The sequence below is a fragment of the Crotalus tigris genome, unplaced genomic scaffold, assembly GCF_016545835.1.
Source record: "Crotalus tigris isolate CLP2741 ecotype Arizona unplaced genomic scaffold, ASM1654583v1 scf7180000019021.11574027:1482141, whole genome shotgun sequence".
In the NCBI taxonomy this organism is placed as follows: Eukaryota; Metazoa; Chordata; class Lepidosauria; order Squamata; family Viperidae; genus Crotalus; species Crotalus tigris.
The window spans coordinates 543,207-569,836 of record NW_024097333.1 but is presented as its reverse complement, the minus strand read 5'-3'; the positions used below and the strand labels follow the sequence as shown (position 1 = coordinate 569,836).

The window sequence follows — 26,630 nt, the reverse complement described above, 5'->3', positions numbered from 1 at the left end:
AAGCACTGTGAAGTGGTATATAAGTGCTTATTCTATTCTATTCTATTCTATTCTACTCTACTCTATTCCCTGTTCTATTCTATTTTCTATTCTATTCCATTCCATTCTACTGTATTCTTATTCTACTCTACTCTATTCCCTATTCTCTTCTCTTCTTTTCTCTTCTCTTCCTTCTCTTCTCTTCTATTCTTTGGAACTGATGTTCTGAACTCTGAGTCTTGCAAGTCTGAAAAAGCTTGAAGAGCTGTAAAAGGAAGCTTGCTGGGTTACCAAGGCAATTAAACGCAGAGAAAAAGAAACCTTCCATTTTAATGACCACGCTGTGGATTTCATGAATGGTTGGTTGGGAGACGGAAGACAAGAGAGAAAACATACCTGGTTTTCACTTTGAAGAAAGGAAAACAAATCCAGACCTAGAGAAACGGAAAGGGGGAAAGCAACTTAATGCTAAAATGAAGGAAAAGATTTTTAAAAAGATAGGTAGTCCTCGGCTTACAACAGTTCGTTTAATGACCGTTCAAAGTTACGACGGCAGTAAAAAAAACAGTGACTGATGAGTGTTTTTCAGTTCTGACCTTTCCAGCATCCCCATGATCATGTGATCCAAACTGAGATGTTTGGCGACTGACTCATATTTATGACGGTCGTAGGGTCCTGCGGTCACATGACCAGCTTTTGAAACCTTCTGACAAGTAAAGTCAATGAGAGTAAGCCAGAATTCACTTAAGAACCGGGTTACTAATTTAACGAATGCAGTGATTCCCTTACCCACTGTGGCAAGCAGGACAAGTCGCAAAATGGGGCAAAACCCGCTTAACGCATTTCTCACTTAGCAACATAAATTCTGGGCTCAATTGTGGGTCATTCCCCAAAGCACCAGAGGGCAGGACAACAAACAATGCTTGGAGACTGATCAAGGAGAAAAGCAACCTGGAATTAAGGAGAAACTTCCTGACAGTGAGGACAATTAACCAGTGGAACAGCTTGCCACCAGGAATCGTGGCCGTTCCATCCCTGGAGATTTTTAAGAAGAGGCTAGAGCTAGACAGTCCCTTGTCTGAGATGGTATAGGTCAGTGGTGGCGAACCTATGGCACGCATACCAGAGGCGGCACGCGGAGCCCTCTCTGTGGGCATGTGCCATTGCCCCAGCACACGTGGTCCCTAAAAGTTTGCCATCACTGGCCCAAGGCCGGCCAGCCTGTAGCCGCCATTGGGGAGCCCGCCATCCCACGCACCAGAGATCCCCTGGATCCCTCCCAACCCTGCCCGGCTCCCACAGGTGTTCCTCCCCATAAGCAACATCAAGGTGGCCATGCCCACCCCGGCCATGCCCAACCAATCTGCCATGACTACTGCAGCCACACCCACCCAGTCTGCCAAGCCCACTGTAGCTGCGCACGCCGAGTGGGCCACACCCACCTGGCGATATGTAAGTGGGTTTTGGGTTGCAGTTTGGGCACTCGGTCTCTAAAAGGTTCGCCATCACTGGTATAGGTTGAGCAGGGGGCTGGAGTAGAAGACCTCCAAGCTCCCTTCTAGCTCTATTCTATTCTATTATGTAATTTTATTCTATTCTATTCTATTATTCCACTCCATTCCATTCTATTCCTATTTTATTCTATTCTATTATTCTATTCTATTATCCTGTTTTATTCTATTCTTCTATTATTTTATTCTGTTCCATTCCATTCTATTCTATTCCTATTTTATTCTATTGTTATTCTATTAGTTTATTCTATTCTATTATTCTATTCTATTCTGTTCTATTCTGGTATTCTGTTCTGTTCTAGTCTATTCTATTCTATTCTATTCTATTCTATTCTATTCTATTCTATTCTATTCCATTCTTCATTCCATTATTCTATTCTATTCTATTCTATTCTATTCTATTCTATTCTATTCTATTCTATTCTATTCCATTCCATTCTTCATTCCATTATTCTATTCTATTCTATTCTACTCTATTCTGTATTCCTATGCTATCCTATCCTATGCTATCCTATTCTGTATTTCTATTCTGTAATTCTATTCCATTCCATTCCAGACTGTCTACTCTTGGGAGAAACAATGATCCCGAGGCCATTCTTTGCTAACTAACTTAAGCCAGATGGATGGCACTGGGGGTCTTCAGAGGTGGCTAACATCCACAGGTGCAATATCTGGGCTTGCTAACCAGACAAGGGCCTGGGCCCCTTTGTGGGCTGTGTTCACACGAGAAGCTGAAACCCGTCCAAGACCGAGAAGCCACAATGCCACGAAGACAGGTGAGCTTTACCTCTGACTCTGTCAGGTCCCTGTTGGAACCCTGCCATCCTGAAGGAAGAAGGGGCGCGCTTTGGGGGAATCTAGTTCTATATTGTTTCTACTTCTGCTCTGATGTATCTGCCTGGGAACTGGGGAGGGGGGGGGAGAGAAGCCTTCAGGGCCATCTGGTTTGGCTCCTCTCTTCGGCTGGGAGTTCTCACAACAACTTTGCACCATCATCAGCTTGGCTCCTGGTGGACTGGGGCACCGGGGAGGGGTTCAGGAATTCGCCTAACGTTTTCGCGCAGGAATTTCAGATTCGGCACGTCTTCCCTGCAACCACTTTCTCTCAGTAAAAGATCCCTTGGAGATAAGAGCCGAGGTGGCGCAGCAGTTAGGGTGCAGTACTGCAGGCCCCTTTAGCTGACTGTTGTTCAGCAGGTCAGCGGTTCGAATCTCACCGGCTCAAGGTTGACTCAGCCTTCCATCCTTCCGGGGTAGGTCAAATGAGGACCCAGATGGTTGGGGGCAATGTAGATATATATATATATACATTGCTTACTTAGAGCAGTGGTTCTCCAGCTGTGGGTCGGGACCCCATTTGGGGTCGAACGACCATTTCACGGGGGTTGCCAAACAACGCAGTCCGCCATTTTTTTCCCCCTTTTCCTTAGCTGTGCTACTCCTTTTTATTCTATTGGCTTTTGAAAGCCAATAGAATAGACTCTCTTGAATAGAGTCTAATTCTATTGGCTTTCCAAAGCCAATAGGAATTGTCCAGGCTGTCTCTGCCCTGCTGAGCCCGCCAAAAGTCCCATTCTGCAAACGGTGCTGCACCCGTTGAGTAGTCCTCGACTTACGACCGGTTGAGTAGTCCTCGACTTACAACCGGTTGGGGGTCGCGGCATTAAAAAGGTTGAGAACCACTGGCTTAGAGAGTGCTCGCACTTAAAGCGGTATATAAGTCTCATAAATAAATAAATAAATAAATAAATAAATAAATAAGGCCTGTTTCAAGAGTAGCTGGGGCAGGACCCTGCAGATTCCTTTTCTTCTCCAGTTCCCCCCAATTTAGGGAAGAGAGCGCGAGCTTGGAGTCACCTGGTCCTGCTTACCTTGAATGTCTGAAGGGACCGGATAAGAAGGGTGGTAGTCTGACAGGGGGAGGCTGGAGAGAAAATCACTGCCCATCGCAGCCATTGAGGGGCTCCGCAACACCGAGGAGGGCTGGTGGTCTGCGTTCAAAACCCTGAAAGGGAATGGAAGGTTAGCAGAGCTGGAAGACCCTTCGGTTCTCGGGGAGAAAAGGGGCACTTGCAGCAGGCTTTGGGGGCCAATTCTATTTCTTCTGGGGGGACTCACAAGCCAGCGGGAAGAGGAAGAGCTGGGGAGTTCCACTTTTGTTGTTTTTTTTTATTGAATTTTGGAATTTGGGCAGTTTCCGGCAACTGTGCTCAGATAATATTCCAAAGAATTACAGAGAGGAAGATAAACTGCCGGTCCAGCCCTCACCACCAACCCCCCACAGAAAGGGCCTGGGTCTTCCAAAGAAGATTACCTTCCAAAGATTAAGTTCCGCAGAATGTTATCCAAAAAGAAGCTCACCTGGGCCATGCAGTTGCACATCCAGGCTTTAAATCAGCGGTTCTCCACCTGTGGGTCGGGACCCCATTTGGGGTTGAACGACCATTTCACGGGGGTCGCCAAACAACGCAGTCCGCCATTTCCCCCCCTTTTCCTTAGCTGGGCTCCTCCCTTTGATTCTATTGGCTTTCGAAAGCCAATAGAATAGACTCTCTTGAACAGAGTCTCATTCTATTGGCTTTCAAAAGCCAATAGGAATTGTCCAGGCTGTCTCTGCCCTGCTGAGCCCGCCAAAAGTCCCAGTCTGCAAACAGTGCTGCACCAGTTGAGTAGTCCTCAACTTATGACCGGTTGGGTAGTCCTTGACTTACGACCGGTTGGGGGGTCGCGGCATTAAAAAGGTTGAGAACCACTGCTTTAAACATTAATCCATTTTATATTAAGATTTGATGGGTCAAGGCCACTTCGTACGTAATGATGGGGGAAAGGGGGAAAAGACAGAGGGGGCCAGTGAAAGCAGAAGACCCAGGCCCTGTTCAGAAGGACTGAGAGGCAATTTATCTCCCTCCCCTAATAAATACATTAACCTGATGAATTCACCCAAGAAAGTTCATTTAACTCTTAAAAAAAAAAACAACCTTGAATACACAAATCACGAACCATTATGAACACAAGCTAGTCTGTTTCACCTTCCTGGACCTCCCAGAAATAGAGCCAGAAAGAAAGAAAAGCTAAAAAGGGAAGTCTTTCTAGGACAGGGGTAGGCAACCCTGGTTCTTTTGTGACTCGTGGACTTCAACTCCCAGAATTCCTGAACCAGCTGTGCTGAGGGGAAACGGAGAGGTTTCCAAGCTGAGCCATACTGGCTCAGGAATTCTGGAAGTCCATGAGTCATGAAGGGCCCAAGGTTGCCTACCCCTGGTCTAGGAGGCTCACCGCTTAGAATAGGAGGACTTAGGACAGGGGTAGGCAACCTTGGCTCTTTTTATGACTTGTGGACTTCAACTACCAGAATTCCTGGCTTGCTGGGGCAGGGTTAGGTAACCCTGGCTCTTTTATGGTGGGTGGACTTCCACTCCCAGAATTCCTGAATCAGCCATGCTGAGGGGAAACGGAGAGGTTTCCAAGCTGAGCCAGGCTGGCTCAGGAATTCTGGGAGTTGAATTCCACGAGTCGTGAAGGGCCCAAGGTTGCCTACCCCTGGTCACCGCTTAGAACAGGAGGACTTAGGCCAGGAGTAGGCAACCTTGGCTCTTTTGTGACTGATGGACTTCAACTCCCAGAATTCCTGAGCCAGCATGCCTACCCCTGTTCTAGCACAAAGCTCCTGTCGATCTCCCGCCAATGAGAACAATTAATCAAAGGAACAGCTTGCCTCCAGAAGTTGTGGATGCTACGTCACTGGAGGTTTCCCAGAAAAAGACTGCGCAGCCCTTTGTCCCAAATGAAGGAAGGACCCCTGCCTCGGGCAGCGGGTCAGACTAGAAGACCTCCGAGATCCCTTGCGGGCCTAGGATTCCACGTCCTAAGAGCCTTCCCGTCACCGAGTCTGGCTCACAGAAATTGGCCAAGCCAGAGGAAGGAAAGGCCTCAGAGACAACAGCCCCTACCATTTTGGTCCGGCTGCTGGCGGGATGGCCGCAATGGCCACCGAACACACTTTCTTGGCAAGGAGTTCCTCGTCGTCCGAAGAGCTGTCCAGGGTCAGGTCAATCACCTCCACCTTCTTCTTGCTTTCGGGCAGTGGCTTTCCCTCTGAACTTACTGTGTACAGGGAGGCTGCAACAAAAACAATGGCAAGGCTCAGAAACTGGCTTCAGCCAGCCAGCCTTGCGCACGGCACAATCCCTGGGACGCCACGATTTTATTTATTTATTTACGAGACTTATATACCGCTTTAAGTGCGAGCACTCTCTAAGCGGTGTACACCAGTAAGCAATGTGTATATATATATATATATATATATATATACACATTGCCCCCAACAATCTGGGTCCTCATTTGACCTACCCCGGAAGGATGGAAGGCTGAGTCAACCTTGAGCCGGTGAGATTTGAACTGCTGACCTGCTGAACACAGTCAGCTAAAGTGGCCTGCAGTACTGCACCCTAACTGCTGCGCCACCTCGATGCTAAGTCATCAGCCACTGAGACACCACAGAGGAGCCTCCGTGTGCAGAAGAGGGGCAAAGTGCTCCCAGATTTGGGGCCTCTTGCAGCAAGGACCCCTCTCTGCTCCTGGACCCACAACACACACACCCACACCAGCCAGGGCCCTCCTTTCGCGCCCAAAAGCCATGGCCAGCGCGTCAAAGCCGAGCCTCCACCTACCTTCCAGTCCATTGTACGCGGACGGCTGGCAAACGTCCTGGTTCTCCTTCTTGGGCTTCATGGGGCACCAGGAACCGTCTTCCATGAACTGGATCTCATCGCAGTCCGTCACAGAGTTCAGGATCTCCATGAACAGCCTGGGGAGGGGAGCAAGTCAGAAGGAGGGATGGTTGACGGACAGCACTGGAGAGGAACCGAGGCGCCAAGCTTCTCAGAGACCCTGTTGAACAGGCTTCCCACTGGGTCTCCAAACTTACGTCCCCACCGGCAAGGCAGCATCTCTCAAGGGACATTAAAGAACGCTCGCCACCTTGCAACAGGTGAGCCCTATCACCTTTCCGCACGCTTGTGAGCCCAGGCCTGAAAAACCCTTGCAAGTTGTTGGGATTTGGCTCCACAGAGTTATATACAAGCCACGGTTTAAGGCAGTAGTTCTCAACCTGTGGGTCGGGACCCCATTTGGGGGTCGAACGACCATTTCACGGGGGTCGCCAAATAATGCAGTCCGCCATTCCCCCCCCCTTTCCCTCAGTTGTGCTCCTCCCTTTTATTCTATTGGCTTTTGAAAGCCAATAGAATAGACTCTCTTGAATAGAGTCTAATTCTATTGGCTTTCCAAAGCCAATAGGAATTGTCCATGCTGTCTCTGCCCTGCTGAGCCCGCCAAAAGTCCCATTCTGCAAACGGTGCTGCACCAGTTGAGTAGTCCTCGACTTACGACCGTTTGAGTAGTCCTCGACTTATGACCGGTTGGGGGTCGCGGCATTAAAAAGATTGAGAACCAATGGTTTAAGGCTTCACATTGTTCATGAACTTAGTCAAAGGTGTGATTTGACACCAAGGGCAGGTATTTCTGTTTCTGTATCACATTGCAATAGCTCCGTCTCATTCAGTGTTTTTCGAATTTAGAAGAGAATCGAGCTGGAAGGGACCTTGGAGGTCTTCTAGTCCAGCCCCCTGCTCAAGCAGGAGAACCTGTACCATCTCAGACAAGTTACTGTCCAGTCTCTTCTTAAAAATCTCCAGTGATGGAGCGTCCACGGTTTCTGGAGGCCAGCTGTTCCACTGGTTAGTTGTCCTCACTGTCAGGAAGTTTCTCCTTAATTCCAGTTTGCTTCTCTCTTTGGTCAATTTCCAATCATTGTTTGTTGTCCTGCCCCCTGGTGCTTTGATGAACAACCTGACTCCCTCTTCTTTGTGGCAGCCCCTCAAATGCTGGAACACTGCTATCATGTCTCCCCTATTTCTTCTTTTCTTTAGACTAGCCAAACCCAAGTCCCGTAGCCGTTCTTCATATGTTTTAGTCTCCAGGCCTTGGATCATCTTAGTTCTGTTCTCTGAACTTTTTCCAAACTCTGAACATCTTTTTTGATATATGGTGACTAAAATTGGCTGCAGTATTCCAAATGTGGTCTCACTGGGCTTTGTAAAGCGGTAATAATACCTCGTGTGATCTTGACTCTATGCCTCTGTTTACACAACCCAGGATTCTATTCGCTTTTTCGGTTTTATTACATCAGAGTTTTTCAACCTTGGCAACATGAAGATGGTTGGACTTCCAACTCCCATAGCTGGCTGGGGAATTCTGGGAGTTGGAAGTCCACTAATACAGGTTGAGAAACTCTGTATTACATTGTAATGACTGGTTTGTGGCTTGTTAACAAAGCATAAGGATCTCACTCATTTTTCCTGTCTTTTTTCCAATAGCCCATCGCCCGTGGGCAAATAGACAAGAATTATTAGAAAGGAAGTTAAGAAGGAGCTATTTTGAGCAACTTACCAAGAGTAAAAAGGTAAATCTATATCTATAAATAAAAATGTAAATGTTCGTTTGTTCAAAATCTTAAATCTCCAAAAGTTCTTCACTGATTGCTTTGAAATTTTGCCACAACGTTGCATTCGAATACGTGCGTGTTTTTATATATCTATATTATATAGAGGTCACACCTGTGACAGGTAAAAACATGCTTTTTTTGAAAAACAGCGCCATCTGTTGGACATAATCTCTATAACTACACACACAATGGAACAACAAAAAATATTGTACACCCACAAGCATTGTGAGAATACGCGCGTGTTTTTATATACCTATATTATATAGAGGTCACACCTGTAACAGGTAAAAACATGCTTTTTTTGGAAAACAGGTAAAACATGCTTTTTTTGAAAAACAGCGCCATCTGTTGGACGTAATCTCTATATCTGCACACACAATGGAACAAAAAAATACTGTATACCCACAAGCATTGTGAAATTAAACATATTACAAACGTGCGCTTTCTCTTTTCTTTCCTGAGCCACAGCAACGCGTGGCTGGGTACAGCTAGCATGAAATAAAATTAAAATGACGAAGAGTTACAAAATGGCCCAGGGCTAAGGTCTTCTTACCCCATCAACCACCTCCAGCAAAGAGCACCCCCATGATGGCACCAAGCTGATCAACAAAATCAGATCTTAAGACTCTTCCACAGGGGTCTTTAAACTTGGCCACTTTAAGACCTGTGGACTTCAACTCCCAGAATTCCTAAGCCAGCACAGCTGGCTCAGGAATTCTGGGAGTTGAAGTCCATGAGTCATAAAAGAGCCAAGGTTATCTACCCCTGGGCTAGACAGTCCTGTGTCTGAGATGGTCTAGGTCAGTGGTTCTCAACCTGTGGGTCAGGACCCCATTTGGGGTCGAACGACCATTTCACGGGGGTCGCCAAACAACACAGTCCGCCATTTTTTTCCCCTTTTCCTTAGCTGTGCTACTCCCTTTTATTCTATTGGCTTTTGAAAGCCAATAGAATAGACTCTCTTGAATAGAGTCTAATTCTATTGGCTTTCAAAAGCCCATAGGAATTGTCCAGGCTGTCTCTGCCCTGCTGAGCCCGCCAAAAGTCCCCTTCTGCAAACGGTGCTGCACCAGTTGAGTAGTCCTCGACTTACGACCGGTTGGGGGTCGCGGCATTAAAAAGGTTGAGAACCACTGGTCTAGGTTCTCCTGCTTGAGCAGGGGGCTGGACTAGAAGACCTCCAAGGTCCCTTCCAGCTCTATTCTGATTCTGCCTCAGGAGCAGCTTGATGATCTCCAGATGGCCTCTCCCCCCAAGGGTCTCCCCACAGGCAGCAGGAGAAAGGGAGCCCCCGGCCTCCCCAGCCTTACCCGTCAATGATCAATCCCTCATAGGGAGCCTTCTTGTCGCAGACGGGACACGTCCAGGTGGGCTTCTTCTCATTCATCTGCAGATACAGGGCCGCATCGAAGCACTGGAGGTGGGTGCAGGTAAAGGCACGACAGGGAACGATCAGCCGCATCTTGCCCAGCTGGCGGGGGGAGGAAAGGGATGGGGAGGATGAGTTGCTAGGGGAGGACCCAGACCCCTGCAGTGGGGGATGCCCTCCCAACAGGGCATCAGCATTCTGTTATGTGCTTCGCCATCCAGCACATTCCAGTGACCAATCACACAATTCATGGCTGTTTGCAGCATCCTGCCGTTCCTGTGACTGCGTTCTACAAGTGTAGCTAAAACCCATTCTAATATTTTAATATGTTTTATAGATGGCATCTGGATCCTAAAAAGTTGTCTTGTATGTATCCTAATTTACAGCCCAAATGTTGGAGATGTGGTAATTTGGATGCCACTTATTTTCATATATGGTAGAAATATAAAAGCCTTTTGGATTAAGATCTGATGGAACATTCAACAGATTTTTAATAGAAAGATAAAGTTTACCCCACAATTATTTTTATTGGGTGTTATTACAGATTTTGATGCTAAAGAAATTAATTTGATGTTGAATTTGATAACAGCTGCAAGGTTATTAGTAGGGCAATATTGGAAGAAGGATTGCTTGCCTACTATAGAAGAATGGACGCTTAAAGTGTCAAATTTAGCAGAAATGGCTAAGATTTCTGCTTACTTGAAGGATCACTCATAAGAAAGATACATTTCGGTTTGGAGAAGATGGATAAATTATATTCAGAATAAATATGGGACTAAAAAGTTTCATTTAGCCTATGAGTGAATTTTAGAGTATTATTATATTATTTTTAGTATTAGTATTGTTTAATTATTTGGGGACTGTATTGTTTAATAATTAGGACATTAATTTGTTTATGTTTTCATTATTATTATGTTTACTTTTAATTTGTTTATATTTATGTTAAAGGGGAGTTAAAGTGCATTATGTATTTGGTTATTTATATAGTTGGTTAGTGTTAGTTAGATTATGATTATCATATTTGTAACCCTGTATTCAGCTCTGGGAAGTGGGGGAGGGAGAGGGGGGGTTTGGGGGTGGGTTGATATTGTAATTTTTTATAAATCTTTTTAATTAAAAAAAAAAACCATTCTAAGAAATCCTCACAAAGTCACAGCAGCAGTGGAAAAAAGTGATTGAGGTCCGTTTTTCAGAGTTACGACCACTGCAGCATCCCCAGGCTCAGGGGATCAACATTTGGACCCTTGGCAACCGACTCGTATTTATGACGGCTTCAGCATCCCTGGGTGGAGGTGGGTGGTCATGTGATTCCCCTTCTGTGACCCCCAAGCAAAGTCATCGGGGGAAGCCCGACCTGCTTTACGACTGTGTTACTCGTTTTAACAACCGTAGCGATTCACGTAACAAGTATGGCAAGGAAGGCCGTAAAACGGGGCAAAACTCACTTAACAAATGTCTCGCTTTGCGGCATAAATCTGGGGCTCGATTGTGCTCGTAAGTTGAGGACTTCCTGTATTCACTCCCAGCGCTTCGCAAAGCTGTCTTTGATTCGTTTTATGACGGCTGTGTTCTAACAGCCAGCACAAAAAGACTGTAAAATCATGTCAAGCCACAACCACGAGGGAAGGCTTCCTTAAAGTTTTAAATAGACGACTGCCTGTATACACGTTTCTGGGGTGGAAAACAGTCCAAGCGTAAATGCATTTTATGGGGTTTCTCTTGGTATCAAGCAAGTCGACTTTTTTCCCCCAAAACCATAAAAAGACTAACAGTGAGCGCTGCTGGCAGACATTACCGGACACATGAGCGACACTCGTAAACTCGTGGTGGCGATCTCGCTGTCAGGATCAGCTGTCAGCTTCTCTTTGACTGCAAAGAGAAAAAAAGCTTTTTTTAAAATCCCAAGCACAAATAATTCACGGAAGAGAGTTATGTACCACGTGGTGCAACATACACGGACTTATGACATACACTAACATTTCACCTGGAGTAAAAAAAAAACACACAATAAAAGAAGGATATACACACGTAGTCCTTGACTTACACACACTATTGAGCCCAAAATGTATGTTACAAAGCGAGACTTTTGTTAGGTGTAGGGTTTCCTTCCTGAGCAGGGGGTTGGACTAGATGACCTCCAAGGTCCCTTCCAACTTTATGATGATGATGATAATGATGATGATGATGATGATGTGAGTTTTGGCCCACTTTAGAGAATTTTTCTGCCTCATTTGTTAAGTGAATCCCTGCAGCTGTTAAGCTAGTGGTTGTTAAGTCAATCTAGAACTAAGAAGAAACTTCCTGACAGAACAATTAACCAGTGGAACAACCTGCCTCCAGAAGCAGTGAGTTTTTGGAAGTTTTTAAGAAGAGACTGGACAGCCATTTGTCTGAAATGGTATAGGGTTTCCTGCCTGAGCAGGGGATTGGACTAGATGACCTCCAAGGTCCCTCCCAACTTTACTACTACTACTACTACTACTACTACTACTACTATTATTATTAAAAGGTTCCTCTTGGGAGAAAAAAGGGGAATTTAGAACAAGCTCTCTCATACTCTTATTTTGGCTTAAAAGTAAGTAACATTTGCTGCCATCCAATGTTGCTCCCATTCGCTGCCATGGAGTTATTTTTAATGTTTTAAAATAGTTTCCTTGGTAAAGTATTTCTAGCGTTAGAATTCTAGCATTCAGCACACACTAGTTTAACAAGGCTACAAGGGCTTGTTTTGCATTCCCACTGGGTTCAAATTCAAAATGCACCTGAAAGAAACACGGAACAAAATGCCTGACCGGGGTGGGGGGGGGGAAGCTGGGAAAGTACAAACTGCCATGCCACGCATGGAATACCCAGCAGTGGCCCCTCTACCCATTTCTGCAAGGGTACAAATCATGCAGAAGACAGAACAATAGAGTTGGAAGGGATTTTTGAGGTCATCCAGTCCAACCCCTTGCTCAGCAGGAAACCCTCTACCATTTCAGAGAAATGGTTGTCCAATCTCTTCTTAAAACCCTCCAGTGATGGAGCACCCACATGTTCTAGAGCAGTGGTTCTCAACCTGTGGGTAGGGACCCCATTTGGGGTCGAACGACCATTTCACGGGGGTCGCCAAACAAGGCTGTCCACCATTTTCCCCCCTTTTCTTTGGCCACGCCCCTGGCACCCAGTGATGTATAAGTGGTTGGGGGTCACCACAACACGGGGAACTGTATTATGGGGTCGCGGCATTAGAAAGGTTGAGAAGCACTGTTCTAGAGGCAAGTCGTTCCACTGGTTAATTGTTCTCTGTTAGGAAGTTTCTCCTTAGTTCTAGGTTGCTTCTCTCCTTGATTAGTTTCCATCCGTTGTTTTTTGTCCTGCCTTCTGGTGCTTTGGAGAATAGGTTGACTCCCTCTTCTTTGGGGCAGCCCCTCAAATATTGGAACACTGCTATCATGTCACCCCCAGTCCTAGACTAGACATACCCAATTCCAGCAACTGTTCTTCGTATGTTTTAGTCTCCAGTCCCCTAATCATCTTTGTTGCTCTTCTCTGCACTCTTTCCAGAGTCTCAACATCTTTTTTATAATGTGGTGACCAGAACTGGATGCAGTATTCCAAGTGTGGCCTCACCAAGGCATTGTAAAGTGGTATTAACCCTTCACGTGATCTTGATTCTATCCCTCTGTTGATGCAGCCTAGAACTGTGTTGGCTCTTTTGGCAGCTGCCGCACACGGCTGGCTCCTGTTTAAGTGATTGTCCACTACGGTTACTATAGTACTATTGGACTAGGGACCACCTATACTAGTGGTGGCGAACCTATGGCATGGGTGCCAGAAGCGGCACTCAGAGCCCTCTCTGTGGGCACGCGCACCGTCGCCCCAGTCCTAGGCCTTCAGCTGGGTTTTATAAAACCTTTTCGCTTTAGGCCTCCGCCGCCATGTACAAAAAAAAAGGTTCAATCAATCCGTCAATTTCAACCTCGCGGGAAAAAAAAAGATCTTGCAAAGTTGGAATTGATTGATTGAACTTTTAGTCCCACCCAGTCTGCCATTACCACCGCAGCTACGCCCACCCAATGGGACACACCTACCCAATGGGACACACCCACCCGGCACCCGACGATGCATAAGTGGGTTTTGGGTTGCAATTTGGGCACTTGGTCTCTAAAAGGTTCGCCATCACTGACCTATACTATACCTGTGCATGTGGTTTTTCTTGCCTAAATGTAGAACCTTACTTTTTTTCACTACTGAATTTCACTTTTTTTTTAGTTAGTGCCCAAGGTTCAAGTTTGTGTTTAAGGCCCCCAGGCAAGTTGAGGGCAGCTGCTGCCAGAGCCCTGGGCCTGCTGCGATAGCAGCACTCAAAAGAATTTGGGGACTCACTCAGGGCTCGGGAGTGGTCGGGGTTGCGGATGCCCTTGGCTCTCAGTTTCTGCAGCAACGTCACCGAGGTCAGCTGCTTCACCAGGTAAACGGACAGGGAGTAATTCTGGAGAGAGCAAAAGCAGGATTATGTCGTGGACAGAAAGAAATATATTTAAGAAACTTGGCTCTGACTTACATTTATGAATACATTCATTCATTCATTCATTCATTCATTCAAGCAAGCAAGAGGCTTCGTTCTGATTCTCATATGTTGGCTAATTTCTTTATTCATTTAAAGCAGCAGTTAGAGTGCAGTACTGCAGGCCGCTTTAGCTGACTATGTTCAGCAGGTCAGCGGTTCAAATCTCACCGGCTCAAGGTTGACTCAGCCTTCCATCCTTCCGGGGTAGGTCAAATGAGGACCCAGATTGTTGGGGGCAACGTAAAAATATATATATATATATATATATATATATATATATATTATATATATATATATATATATATATATACATACACACACATTGCTTACTGGTGTACACCGCTTAGAGAGTGCTTGCACTTAAAGCGGTATATAAGTCTCATAAATAAATAAATAAATAAATCCCAACATTTCCAGATTTATGGCCTTGCCATAAATCTAATTATTCTATTCTATTCTATTTCTATTCTAATTATTCTATTCTATTCTATTCTATTCTATTCTATTCTATTCTACTATTCTATTCTATTCTGTATTCTGTATTCTGTATTCTGTTCCGTTCCATTCCATATGAACTGTGGTAAGTCAAGGACTAGCATCGCAACATTTTGTGAGTGCCCCCACTGCTGGCTTTCACAGGCTGGATATGTCGCTGCCTCCAACGGCTGGCCCTCCCGCCCTCCCGCTTCCGAGCCCCTCTTACCCTGCCAAATTCCGACGACCAGTTGACCACAATGGTGTTGGGGACCGTGGCTGAAAGGCGCACCAAGGGCGTGATGTTGATCGGTCGACTCGGCCGCTTCGGTTCCGCACCGTTTTTGGTGGGAGGCAGATAACCCTGCATCGGCAGAAGAGAACATCTGCAGTCAGGCCTTCGGGGACCCTGACCACCGTTACGATACACAGGATGGCAGGAGATTGTTTTCTTCACTACGGTTTGCTTGACAAACCAAAATGGGACGGGTTCAACACTACATTAAGCCGTAATCCGAGTGTAATCGACCACACTTTGGCTTGGTGCGATGTGTCACCGTAAGCCATGTTCAAATATTCCCCAGGGACTTGTGGGAAGAAAGCAACTGATGTAAGTGTATGATTTATGCATGAATGTATAATTCATGTAAACCAGTGGTTCTCAACCTTTTTAATGCCGCGACCCCCAACCAGTCGTAAGTCGAGGACTACTCCACCGGTCGTAAGTCGAGGACTACTCAACTGGTGTAGCCCCGTTGGCAGAATGGGACTTTTGGCGGGCTCAGCAGGGCAGAGACAGCCTGGACAATTCCTATTGGCTTTTGAAAGCCAATAGAATTAGACTCTATTCAAGAGAGTCTATTCTATTGGCTTTCAAAAGCCAATAGAATAAAAGGGAGTAGCACAGCTAAGGAAAAGGGGGAAAAATGGCAGACTGCGTTGTTTGGCGACCCCCGTGAAATGGTCGTTCGACCCCCAAATGGGGTCCCGACCCCAGGTGGAGAACCCCTGATGTAAACGAATGATTAAAAAATGTAGAATGATGTTTGCAGAAATTTTGGATAACTTGCCAAAAACCATGCTGCCCGAAAAACCCGACAGCGTCCGAGGGCCCTTTGACATCAATATGCTCCTTCAAGAACCATCCAGAGAGAAGAACTTCAACAAGGCTTCCCTCTCGTGGTGTTCAGCTCCAGCCTGTTCTGACCTATCTAGAGAATCCCCGACTTATAACGCCTGTTTATGACTGTTCGATAGTTATAACAGCACTGAAAAAAGTGACTTCCACATCGACGGCCATTGCAGCCTCCCCAAGATCCCGTGATCGAGATTCAGGCGTTTGACAACTGACTCGTATTTATGACGGTCGCCGGTCCCGGGGTGGGTCACGTGATCCCCTTTTGCGACCTTCTGACCCACAAAGTCTATGGGGAAGCTGGATTCACTTAACCACCGGGTTACTGACTTAACAGCTGCAGTGATTCACTTAACAAACTACGATAGGAAAAGTTGTAAAATGGGGCAAACCTCCCTTAAGAAAGGTTTCACTTAGCAATGTAAGTTTGGGGTTCGTTGTAGATGGAATCCCTTAACAAGGGGCTACCTGGACACACTCTCTGCCCCCAACCACAACGGAGAGAGCCTGACCTCCGAGGAAGGTTGCCCAATCCGAGCTGTCTTGGGCAGGTTGAACCCCAACATGGAGCCCCCTGAGTTGGGGGCTGTCTGAATCATCCAGATCAGGGCTTTTCACCAGTGGTACGGGTACCACCTGTGGCACATTGGCACCTGGCAGTGGTACGCGACCATCCTAGAAAAGGGGTAGGGGGGGAGGGGAATGAGCTGAACTGGGGACAGCACTGCACAGCCTGAGCGAGAGACGGCTGGAGCTGCAGGGCTGTCAGGGCTCAGTGGAAGCGCCAGGATCAGTGCCAGGCTCCAGCTGGAGCTCAGCACTGATCCTGGTGCTTCTGCTGAGCCCAGAAGAAGCGCCGATCAGCTGGAATGTTGCAGCCTCTCCAGGGTCTTGTGATTTACATTCAGATGCTTGGCAACTGATTCATATTTATGACGGTCACAGTGTCCCAGGGTCATGTGAAGTGACCAAAACCTGCTGCAACCACCCAGCAGACGGGGGGGGGGGGGAATAAAAACCAAACACCCCCCACCCCACCCCCGCTGCCAATCCTCAACAGAAATGCTCACAACAATGAAAACCTCGGACAGGAGGAAGAGCGCAGCCAGGCGGGCAGGCAGGTGTCTCGCTCGGCTGTGGCTTGGGGGGCACTTTTTTCAGTGCCATTGTAACTTCGAACAGTCACTAAGCGAACTGTCGTAAGTCGAGGACTACCTGTACTTTATCACTTTTTTCCTTTTTTTTTTTATCATCAAGTTTTTGACACTTTGCTAGGCGACTGGGGGTCCTCGGATGTTGCCGTATCGTAAAAGTGGTACAATGGGTGAAAAGGTTGAAAAGCCCTGATCCAGATGAACCATTCACTTTCAGAGTTGGGAAACCGAGAGAGAGAGAGAGGGCTACTCACGGGCAAAGGACACAGCTTCCCATTGATCTTCACGAACAAATTGGGAGGGAAGTAATCTTCTTGCGGGCAGCTGGTTTCACATAAGCAAAACCTGAAAAAATATAAACACCAGAAGGGTCAAGGGGGGGGGGAGAGGAAATGCCCTAAGAATCCCAGATTCTACAGCTGAAATCCATTGAGAAGGCATTGACCAGTAATAGCACAGTAAACCTAGCACACAATGTCCAAAAAGATATGCTTGTGAACTATGTCAGACTGGGAGACTAAAATCTGACAAATGTGGAAATGGGAACATTGACAGTATATCGCTACAATAGAAATCCAACTAAGTTTAAGCAAGAATGGCTCCCTTGCATATTATCACAAGAGCAAGGAAGGGTTTGAAATATGGTTGTTTGCTCTGCTAGGTGTGGCTAGAGAAGTAGTGACAGATGGAAGCTTGTTAAACTGGGATCCAACCTAGAAATAAGGAAGGAATTTCCTGACAGTGAGAACCAATAAACAGTGGGACGACTGGCCTCCAGAAGTTGTGGGTGCTCCATCACGGAAGGTTTTCAAGAAAAGACTGGACAGCCATGTGTCCAGAATGGTATAAGGCAGCGGTTCTCCACCTGTGGGTCAGGACCCCATTTGGGGTCGAACGACCATTTCACGGGGGTCGCCAAACAACGCAGTCCGCCATTTTTTCCCCCTTTTCCTTAGCTGTGCTACTCCCTTTTATTCTATTGGCTTTTGAAAGCCAATAGAATAGACTCTCTGAATAGAGTCTAATTCTATTGGCTTTCAAAAGCCAATAGGAATTGTCCAGGCTGTCTCTGCCCTGCTGAGCCCGCCAAAAGTCCCAGTCTGCAAACGGTGCTGCACCAGTTGAGTAGTCCTCAACTTACGGCCGGTTGAGTAGTCCTCGACTTATGACCGGTTGGGGGTCGCGGCATTAAAAAGGTTGAGAACCACTGGAATAAGGACTCCTGCCTGGGCAGGGGGTTGGACTAGAAGACCTCCAAGGTCCCTTGGTGGCTGATGAGTCAGGGTCTCTCCTGCCACTATAGGTGCAGCAAATATTTTGCTGCTTTTCAAGCATCCTGTTAAGCTAAGCTTTTCTTACCTCAGTTGTACCTGTACAGTATAATCACATTTGGCACCAGGTAAGATATCTCTGGAGGGGGAAAAAAAAGACAAGAAAAAAAGGCTTAAATTTGTCTGGAAAAATAACACAGCGAATTTTGGGATCCCCTGCCTACATATACATAACAATTAGGCATGTAGCCCCACTGGATGAACTTCTGCAGGTGACATTCTGTTAATCAGTGGGTAGGATCAGCCACAGAGCAGAGTCTTATCAGCACTGCTGTAAAGCAAAAACAGGGGGGTTGACTCAAAGAGCGTGGGAGAGAAACTTAATTCCTCCCTGTGGCCGTTGTTTGAAATTCCAGATTATAGTTTTTTCATGAGACAATTGGACTGACTGGACTCCATTCCCCACCGTCCAGTCAGAGCTGAAGAAGCTTCTTGAATGAGAGGTGAAATGTCTTCAAAGAGAAACAAGGAAGTCCAGTTGTCTCGTGAAAAAGCATCTTTGTGACACGTCATTTTTAAACTTCAGCCATTACTCTTTTTTTGTTATTTTATGTATCGTATATTCCGGCGTATAGGGCGTCCTGGCGTATAAGACGACCCCCTAGTTTGACGCTGGGCCGCAAGACGATCGACACCGAGTCGCAAGACGATTGACGCCGAGTCGCATGCCTAGAAAGTCGTCTTATACGCCAGAAACTACATTATTTCCGGCGCATAAGACGATCGACGCCGAGTCGCATACCTAGAAAGTCGTCTTATACGCCAGAAACTATGTTATTTCCGGCGTATAAGATGATCAACGCCGAGTCGCATGCCTAGAAAGTCGTCTTATACTTCAGAAACTACATTATTTCTGGCGTATAAGACGATCAACGCCGAGTCGCATGCCTAGAAAGTCGTCTTATATGCCAGAAACTACCTTATTTCCGGCGTATAAGACGACTCAGTATATAAGACGACCTCCAAGTTTGGAGGCTGTTTCAACGCTCTCAAAAGTCGTCTTATACGCCGGAATATACGGTATTTTATTCCATATGCTTAAGTTTTATTGCACACTTGACGTGCTGCAGGCTATTACTTGCTAAATTTTATTGTAGACTTTTCTCAATCAGGGGGGGATGTAAACATTTTAAAATCAATAACCAGAGAGATTTATTTTAGCAGAGTGGGGAAAAAAGACCTCCCCTTACCTCGAAGTGAGAATCTGTTGCACCTGCTGGGGAGTGAGAGCAAAGGTGAAATGAGCTTCTTCAAACCTCTGGCTGTTCACCGAAGCTGCAATGAGAGAAGCACAGAATATTCACGCCCAACCCCTGGATTTTGGAGGGATGCCCAGAGTTACGCCAAGCCGGCCACCCGAGTTTGCTGCTAGGATGAAAATAGTGGTGATGATAGACCAGGGGTCTTCCAACTTGGCCCTTTTATGACTTGTGGACTTCAACTCCCAGAATTCCTCAACCAGGTACGCTGAGAGTCCACAAGTCATAAAAGGGCCAAGCTGGAAGACCCCTGTGATAGACTATCAGGGTAGGAAGGGATCTTGGCGAGATCGCGGCTCAGCCCCCAGCCCAAGGCAGGAATTCTCTTCAGCAGGAGACCCCCAACCTATGGGCCACAGGCTGGCCAGAACGCACACGTATGTGTGCACGCTCACCCCCCACTCACGCTAGCGCCGCTGCTACGCTGCACCGTGCAGCGAAAACAGGGTGCCGCGTGGCAAAAATGGGGCGGTGCTAGCAAGTGTCACGCGGGTGCTCAGGGCCCTGTTTGTGTGTGTGCACATGCGCGCGTGTAAAATGCTTCCCCCTTCCTTTCCCTCTGGTCCACCAACCGAGAAAGGTTGGTGACCTCTGCACTACAGCAGCAACCCCAACAGACGGCCCTCCAGCCTTCGGTCTGCCCCATTCTTGAACACCCCTCACAACTTGGAAATTCTTCTTTCCTCGTCACTTAAAGGGTTCCCCAACTTTTCCCGTTCTGCGGACCCACAGCGGGGGGGGGGGGAGGGGATGGCTTTTGCGTGCGCGCCTGCCGCTTGTTCAAATGGAGCTTTCCGTGCTCAGGTGCTCACCCGCTGCTCGTGCGGCCTGCTTCCCAAAGGGCCACGGACCAGTACCAGAGGTGGCGACCTCTGACTTAAAGCCCTGGTTCCTTGTCCTGCTGGAAAGACTCCAAGCAATTCTGCCCATCTTCCACAGCACGTGAGCATGGCTATCCTGTCTCCCTGAATTTACAGAATACAAAACAACAAGAGTTGGAAGGGACCTTGGAGGTCTTCTAGTCCAACCCCCTGCTCAGGCAGGAAGCCCTACACCATTTCAGACAAATGGCTGTCCAGAATCTTCTTAAAAACCTCCAGTGTCGGAGCACCCACAACTTCTGGTGGCAAGCTGTTCCACTGGTTGATTGTTGATTATGCTCACTGCCAGAAAATTTCTCCTTCATTCCAGGTTGCTTCTCTCCTTGATTCGTTTCCATCTGTTGCTTCTTGTCCTGCCTTCCGGCGCTTTGGAGAATAGCTTGACTCCCTCTTCTTTGGGGCAGCCCCTGAGATACTGGAACACTGCTATCATGTCATCCTTAAGTCTTTCTTTTCACTAAACTAGACATATCCAATTCCAGGAGCCATTCTTTATATATTCAGGTGTGGGTCACATCAGGTGAGGGTCATTGGGAAGTGAAAAGCTGGTGGAGGGGGGCGGAATTGTGTGGTTTGGTGCTGTTGCTGGTTACTTGTCTGGTTGATTTGAATTCTCAGAGGTTCATAGGCTGGGTGTAGGACGATGCGTCTGTTGATGGAATTGCTTATAAGCAGAAGAACATCGACACGGGAATATTTTAAATTCCGCTGAGGATGTTACCTAGCCGGGTAACAAAACGTTCGGAAACCAACCCACAAGCTCGGAGAACGAACCTCCACCCTCAACTTATTGTCTTTCAGCACACGATCCTTCTAAACTGGCTTACAGGCCAGGCAAACAAACTTTAGGACAGTGGTTCTGAACCTTTTTAATGCTGCGACCCCCAACTGGTCGTAAGTTGAGGACTACTCAACCGGTCGTAAGTCGAGGACTACTCAACCGGTGCAGCACCGTTTGCAGAATGGGACTTTTGGCGCGCTCAGCAGGGCAGAGACAGCCTGCACAATTCCTATTGGCTTTGGAAAGCCAATAGAATTAGACTCTATTCAAGAGAGTCTATTCTATTGGCTCTCAAAAGCCAATAGAATAAAAGGGAGGAGCACAGCTAAGGAAAAGGGGAAAAAAATGTCGGACTGCGTTGTTTGGCGGCCCCCATGAAATGGTCGTTCGACCCCAAATGGGGTCCCGACCCACAGGTGGAGAACCACTGCTTTAGAACCATGTTTATTTAAATCCGAGATTTATGTGGTCTTCCTCCATGGGTGTTAGTGGTCCTGTTTTGGAAAGGAAGGAGAGAATGGAAGCAGGAAACTCCCAGGCGGAAGAGGGCAAACGATCCAGCCAAATAAAACCAGGGCTTCAATTTCACTTGAAAGGAAGCCACCTACAACCTATCCACACCCAGCCAATTAACGTATTTTGCCTAACCTGTCCTCCAAGAAAAAGAGCTGGAGAGAAAGAGTGGCTGAAAAAATAAGCCTCTCGTTGGAGAACTCTCTTCCAGACGACACACCAAGCTGCCCTGTCACCGTCTGCATGTCAACGGGGAAGGGGCTGCTGATATCCTGAAGTCTTCCCAGGACGTCCTCGGTGAAGCTTGATTAGGATGTTTCTGGAGAAAGCAAAGCGGGATCTCCATCCTCAGTTAAGAGTGACTGTGAGCCATAAGAAAAACCCCTAATTCTTGGACGACGTCGTAAGGCAGGGGATAAATCTGACAAGACAGATGTGGGGTTGGCAGGAAAGAGCCTACGAAGTTCACAAATGAAAGCGAGTAAGTGTGTCGCAGGAGGAGCCCATCATGTATGTAGGCTAGAGAGAAGTTCCCCGGTGGTGGGCTCCAGAACACGTCCGGAAGCTGGGAAGCTTGCAATGACCAACCCAGATTGGATCCTGCAGCCTATGCATTTCTCCAAGGCCCTCTGTAAATTGCTCAAATTGGAAGTGGGTTCCTCTCTGCACGGAAGTGCCTCTCCCCGGCCATCGAAATGCGTCATAGCCTGCAAAAGCGAAGAAAGGCGGCCCATACCTGTACTGCAGGCCACTTTAGCTGACTGCGTTCAGCAGGTCAGCGGTTCAAATCTCACCGGCTCAAGGTTGACTCAGCCTTCCATCCTTCCGGGGTAGGTCAAATGAGGATCCAGATGGTTGGGGGCAACGTAAATATATATATATACATTGCTTACTGGTGTACACCGCTTAGAGAGTGCTTGCACTTAAAGCGGTATATAAGTCTCATAAATAAATACCTGCCAATAACTGAATTCCCAGTCATGAGAGGGATAACATTGGGCAATGGGAGATGGCCACCTTCTGACGGGAGACTTTTTTCCTGGCTTCTACTTTTCCTGCTTGCTTGCGTCTGGAAGGCACCAACGCCTCCGGACCACGGCATTCCAGTCCTTCTCTGAGCTGCCCGCTGGCCAGGCCTGCCAAAAACAAACGACCTCCCCCCCCCATCCTGAGATGGGAAGCAAAGGAAAACTGGGAAATAAACTTTAAAAACAGGCACATTGAGCAACAAGAGAAAGAGAGACCGTAGCGGTGAAAGTGCTGGCTTAGACACCAGGAGACTGCGAGTTCTAGTCCTGCCTTGGGCGTGGAAGCCGGCCAGGTGACTTTGGGCCAATCAGCAGGAGGCTGCGAGTTCTAGTCCTGCCGTGGGCGTGGAAGCCGGCCAGGTGACTTTGGGCCAATCAGCAGGAGGCTGCGAGTTCTAGTCCCGCCTTAGCCACAAAAGCCAGCCGGCTGACCCTGGGCCAGTCCAACCATCTCAGGGGATAGTTGTGACAGTCCTCAACGTACGACGACGACTGCGCCCCGAATTTTCGTTGCGAGGTGAAACGTTTGTTAAGTGAGGGTGGCCCCATTTTTACGACCTTCCTTGCCCTGGTTGTTAAGTGAAGCACTGCAGCCATTAAGTTAGGAACTCGGCTGTTGAGTGAGTCCAGGTCCCCCCCATTGATGTTGCTTGCCAGAAAGGGGACACTGCAAACCGTCATAAATATGAGCCAGTTGGCAAGCATCTAAATTTGGATCACGTGACCCTGGGGATGCTGCAACGGTCGTTAAGTGTGAGAAACGGCCCTAAAGTCACTTTTTTCAGTGCCGTTGTAACTTTGGACGGTCGCTAAATGAACTGTTGTAAGTTGAGGAATCCCTGTATTAGGAGTTTGCTGCCTTGAGTTATCGATAAAAATAATAAAGATGGGATTAAATTTTTTTTTTTTAAAAAAAAAGACCATTCCTCAAATTCTATTGTGATGCCCCCACCCCTTGTGGCCCCCAGAACCCCACCAGGAAACGCTAAGCCGGCTCCAGCCGGCCCCAGGCCGAGCACTCACCCAGGGTGGTGGGCTTGATGAGTTCGTCGTACACGTCGTAGAAGGCCAGGCGTCGCATCTTCACGTCCGGATGGACGGGGTGGACGGGGGGCGACAGGTGAGGCACGTCAGCCTCGTGTTTGGAGCCCAGCATCGGCACGGGAGGCAGCATGCCGGCTGGCATACTGGAGCCTACCGCTCCGTTGTCGTAAGGCAGGTGGCACATGGCGCCCTGGGTCAAAGCCGTGGCCGAGGGCAGCGGCCCGGCCTGGAGGTGGAGCATGGATAAGTCCGAAGGGGTGAGGATCTTGCGGGGGAAACGCCTCCGGTACAACTCCTTGATTTTTATCTGGACGGCGGAGCTGCAGCCCGACTTCAGCAGCTGCAGCGCCTTGGTGAGCAGCTCGTGCTTGCGCCCGCTCTTGTTGCGCCCGGCGAAGCCCAGAAGCACCTGCAGCTCCGAGACCCGAAAGCTCATAACCATGTGCTGGAAGACAAGCGTGGACAGAAAATGAAAAAATTAAACTGCGGAGAACACAATAAAATTATATATATATATATATATATATATATATATATATATATATATATATATATATATATATATATATATACACACACACATACATACATACATACATACATACATACATACATACACACACATATACATATATATATATATATATATTATAAATTTTTACAATTTTACAATAAAAACCCCTTTCCCAATCCCTCCCCAAAACCCTCCCCTATTCTTCCCAGAGCTGAATACAAGGTTAACTAAAACTTAAAAGAAAAAACTTTTAAACTCAAATAAACCTCAAACAAATATAATTACATTCAATAGACACATTATTAAGTACTTTAACTCCATTATATATAAAAAACAGAAAGAGAAAAAGAAGAAAAGAAAGAGAATAAGAAAAATAATGAGAAAAAAAAACAAAACTATTCTACACTTCTAAATAATATCTTAACTTTAAATATAAGTTATTCGAAAGCTAAGGAATATTTTCTAATATCATACCTATATTGTATAAAATTTATCCATCTTTTCCACACCAAGAGATACTTCTCTTGCGATTGATCTTTCACTATAATCCAAATTATATATTTTTTTGAAAAAGAGATAAAAATAAAATGGAATTATAGGGAGCTCCAGCCCGTTCTGACCCATCGAGAAACACCTAGTCCTCGACTTACAACGTTCATTTAGTGACCGTTCATAGTTAAAACGGCACTGAAAAAAAGTGACCCAGGACCGTTTCTCACACTTAGGACAATTGCAGCATCACCATGGTTTGTATTTATGACGGCTGCAGAAATGAAGTGATCCCCTTTTGCGACCTTCCGACAAGCGAAGTCAAGGGGGAAGCCAAATTCACTTAATTGTGGTCGTTAAGTCGAGGATTAACTGTATTGGTATATAATCGTGTGGAGTCCTTGGGGCTTTTGGAGCTTGGTTGTTCTCTTGCAGACATTTCTTTTTTTTTTTTTAACAAAATTTTATTAAATTTATATAGGTAAGGAAAAATAGGAACAATTTACAGGTATGGTAAAGGGAAGGGTAAAAGGAAAGGGGGAAGGGAAGGAAATAAGGAATTGGGGTAAAATAAGGATAGGTACAATCACATATTTCAACAAACAAGCAACCGTCCGGATCATAATAGTGAGTAAATATCATATTCAACCATTTTTAACAAAGCTTAAACTGTAACATATTAAAAACAATTAGTAAACAAATACGTTGATCTATTAAGTAAACACAACTAATAAAGTCTAAAAATAAAAAAATAATCCTAACAATCAAAAGTAACAAATGAAAATCAGTAAATCAGGAAAAGTAATCGTATCATCAAAATGTTAGTTAGAACTCGATTAAAAATCAGGCATCTATTCTATTAAATCCTTCAAGTTCTAACATGTCTCTAACCATTGATAACATTTTTCCCAAGTTCTAAAATAAACTGAATCATCTTTTTCTTTCATTTCTAATGTTAGTCTATCCATTTCTCTTGCAGACATTTCTTGACCCAACTAGGTAACATCGTCAGTGCTGGAAGGTGCTGTTTAACACCTAACAACAATGACAGGGCAAGCCACTGTACATAAACAGAGAGTAAAGCCCAGTCCGTTGTAGCACTGATGATGTTAGCTAGTTGGGTCATGAAACGTCTGCAAACAAACCACCCAGCTCAGACAGCAACAACAACAACAACACACAGTTCAGCCCTGAGTGACAAATGTCCTCTCCTACTGTTCTGCCATGTAATTGCAAGGCAACGTTTTCATCGTGGCTTGCTGAATAAGCCATCCTGGTACAGGTGACCCATCATTACTCTTAATCTGAGGGCCTCGACTTACAACCGTTCATTTAGTGCAGTGGTTCTCAACCTTTCTAATGCCGCGACCCCATAATACAGTTCCCCATGTTGTGGTGACCCCCAACCACTTATACATCACCGGGGGCCAGGGGCGTGGCCAAAGAAAAGGGGGAAAAAATGGCGGACAGCCTTGTTTGGCGACCCCCGTGAAATGGTCGTTCGACCCCAAACGGGGTCCCGACCCACAGGTGGAGAACCATTGATTTAGTGATGTTCAAAGTAACAACCAAGGACGGTCCTAAAAGAGGGCAAAATTCATAGCAACGTAGCAACTGTCTCACTTAGCAACCAAAATTGGGGCCTCAACTGTGGTCGTTAAGTTGAGGACTACCGGTACCACATTCTCCAGGGCCGTTCTCTACGTCTCTAAGCCCCCCCAGGAGAGGCGAAAAAAATGTCAAATCTGTGCTAACTAATTTCTCTATTTGTTTCTAAAGCCCAATCTCCCATACACACACACACCCCCCTCCCTTCGTGGTCCTCCCAATAGGCAGCTAGAGCAAACCTCCCCTGCCAATGAAATACGGAACAAACAACACACATACACACACACACACACATACACAGGAAGGGGGCCAGCAGGGATGAATCTGCCTGCTGGGAAGAAGCCTTCCAATTTCAAAGAGAGAAAAGAGTAGAGAAAAAAACGGAGAAGCCGAGCCCACCCACCCACCCACCCAGTCTTGGAAAAACAGGATTCCCGCAGCCCCGCCATGTGTGCCAAAGGACCCTCTGGAGCTCTTCACCAAGGGCTTATTTGCAAAAGGGG

General features: G+C 46.6%; 1 protein-coding gene across 4 annotated transcripts in view; it reads right to left on the bottom strand.

Annotated features, from left to right (window-relative positions):
- The window catches only part of PIAS3 (protein inhibitor of activated STAT 3), a 41,584-nt gene that overhangs the window by 3,878 nt on the left and 11,076 nt on the right, over nucleotides 1–26,630 (bottom strand). For 2 of the 4 annotated variants that reach the window (XM_039358454.1, XM_039358453.1), the window contains exons 2-14: nucleotides 23,496–23,961; nucleotides 20,082–20,234; nucleotides 19,201–19,285; nucleotides 18,039–18,089; nucleotides 16,934–17,024; nucleotides 14,620–14,754; nucleotides 13,733–13,838; nucleotides 11,160–11,233; nucleotides 9,306–9,466; nucleotides 6,161–6,297; nucleotides 5,441–5,609; nucleotides 3,362–3,495; nucleotides 376–413 (exon numbers count right to left, since the gene is read on the bottom strand). In XM_039358454.1, coding sequence (XP_039214388.1) covers nucleotides 376–413; nucleotides 3,362–3,495; nucleotides 5,441–5,609; nucleotides 6,161–6,297; nucleotides 9,306–9,466; nucleotides 11,160–11,233; nucleotides 13,733–13,838; nucleotides 14,620–14,754; nucleotides 16,934–17,024; nucleotides 18,039–18,089; nucleotides 19,201–19,285; nucleotides 20,082–20,234; nucleotides 23,496–23,958 — 1,797 coding nt within the window. In that variant the 5' untranslated portion in view covers nucleotides 23,959–23,961. Of the gene's footprint in view, nucleotides 1–375; nucleotides 414–3,361; nucleotides 3,496–5,440; nucleotides 5,610–6,160; nucleotides 6,298–9,305; nucleotides 9,467–11,159; nucleotides 11,234–13,732; nucleotides 13,839–14,619; nucleotides 14,755–16,933; nucleotides 17,025–18,038; nucleotides 18,090–19,200; nucleotides 19,286–20,081; nucleotides 20,235–23,495; nucleotides 23,962–24,504; nucleotides 24,540–26,630 lie in introns of those variants that run through there. The other 2 variants (XM_039358455.1, XM_039358457.1) reach the window with 2 other exon arrangements.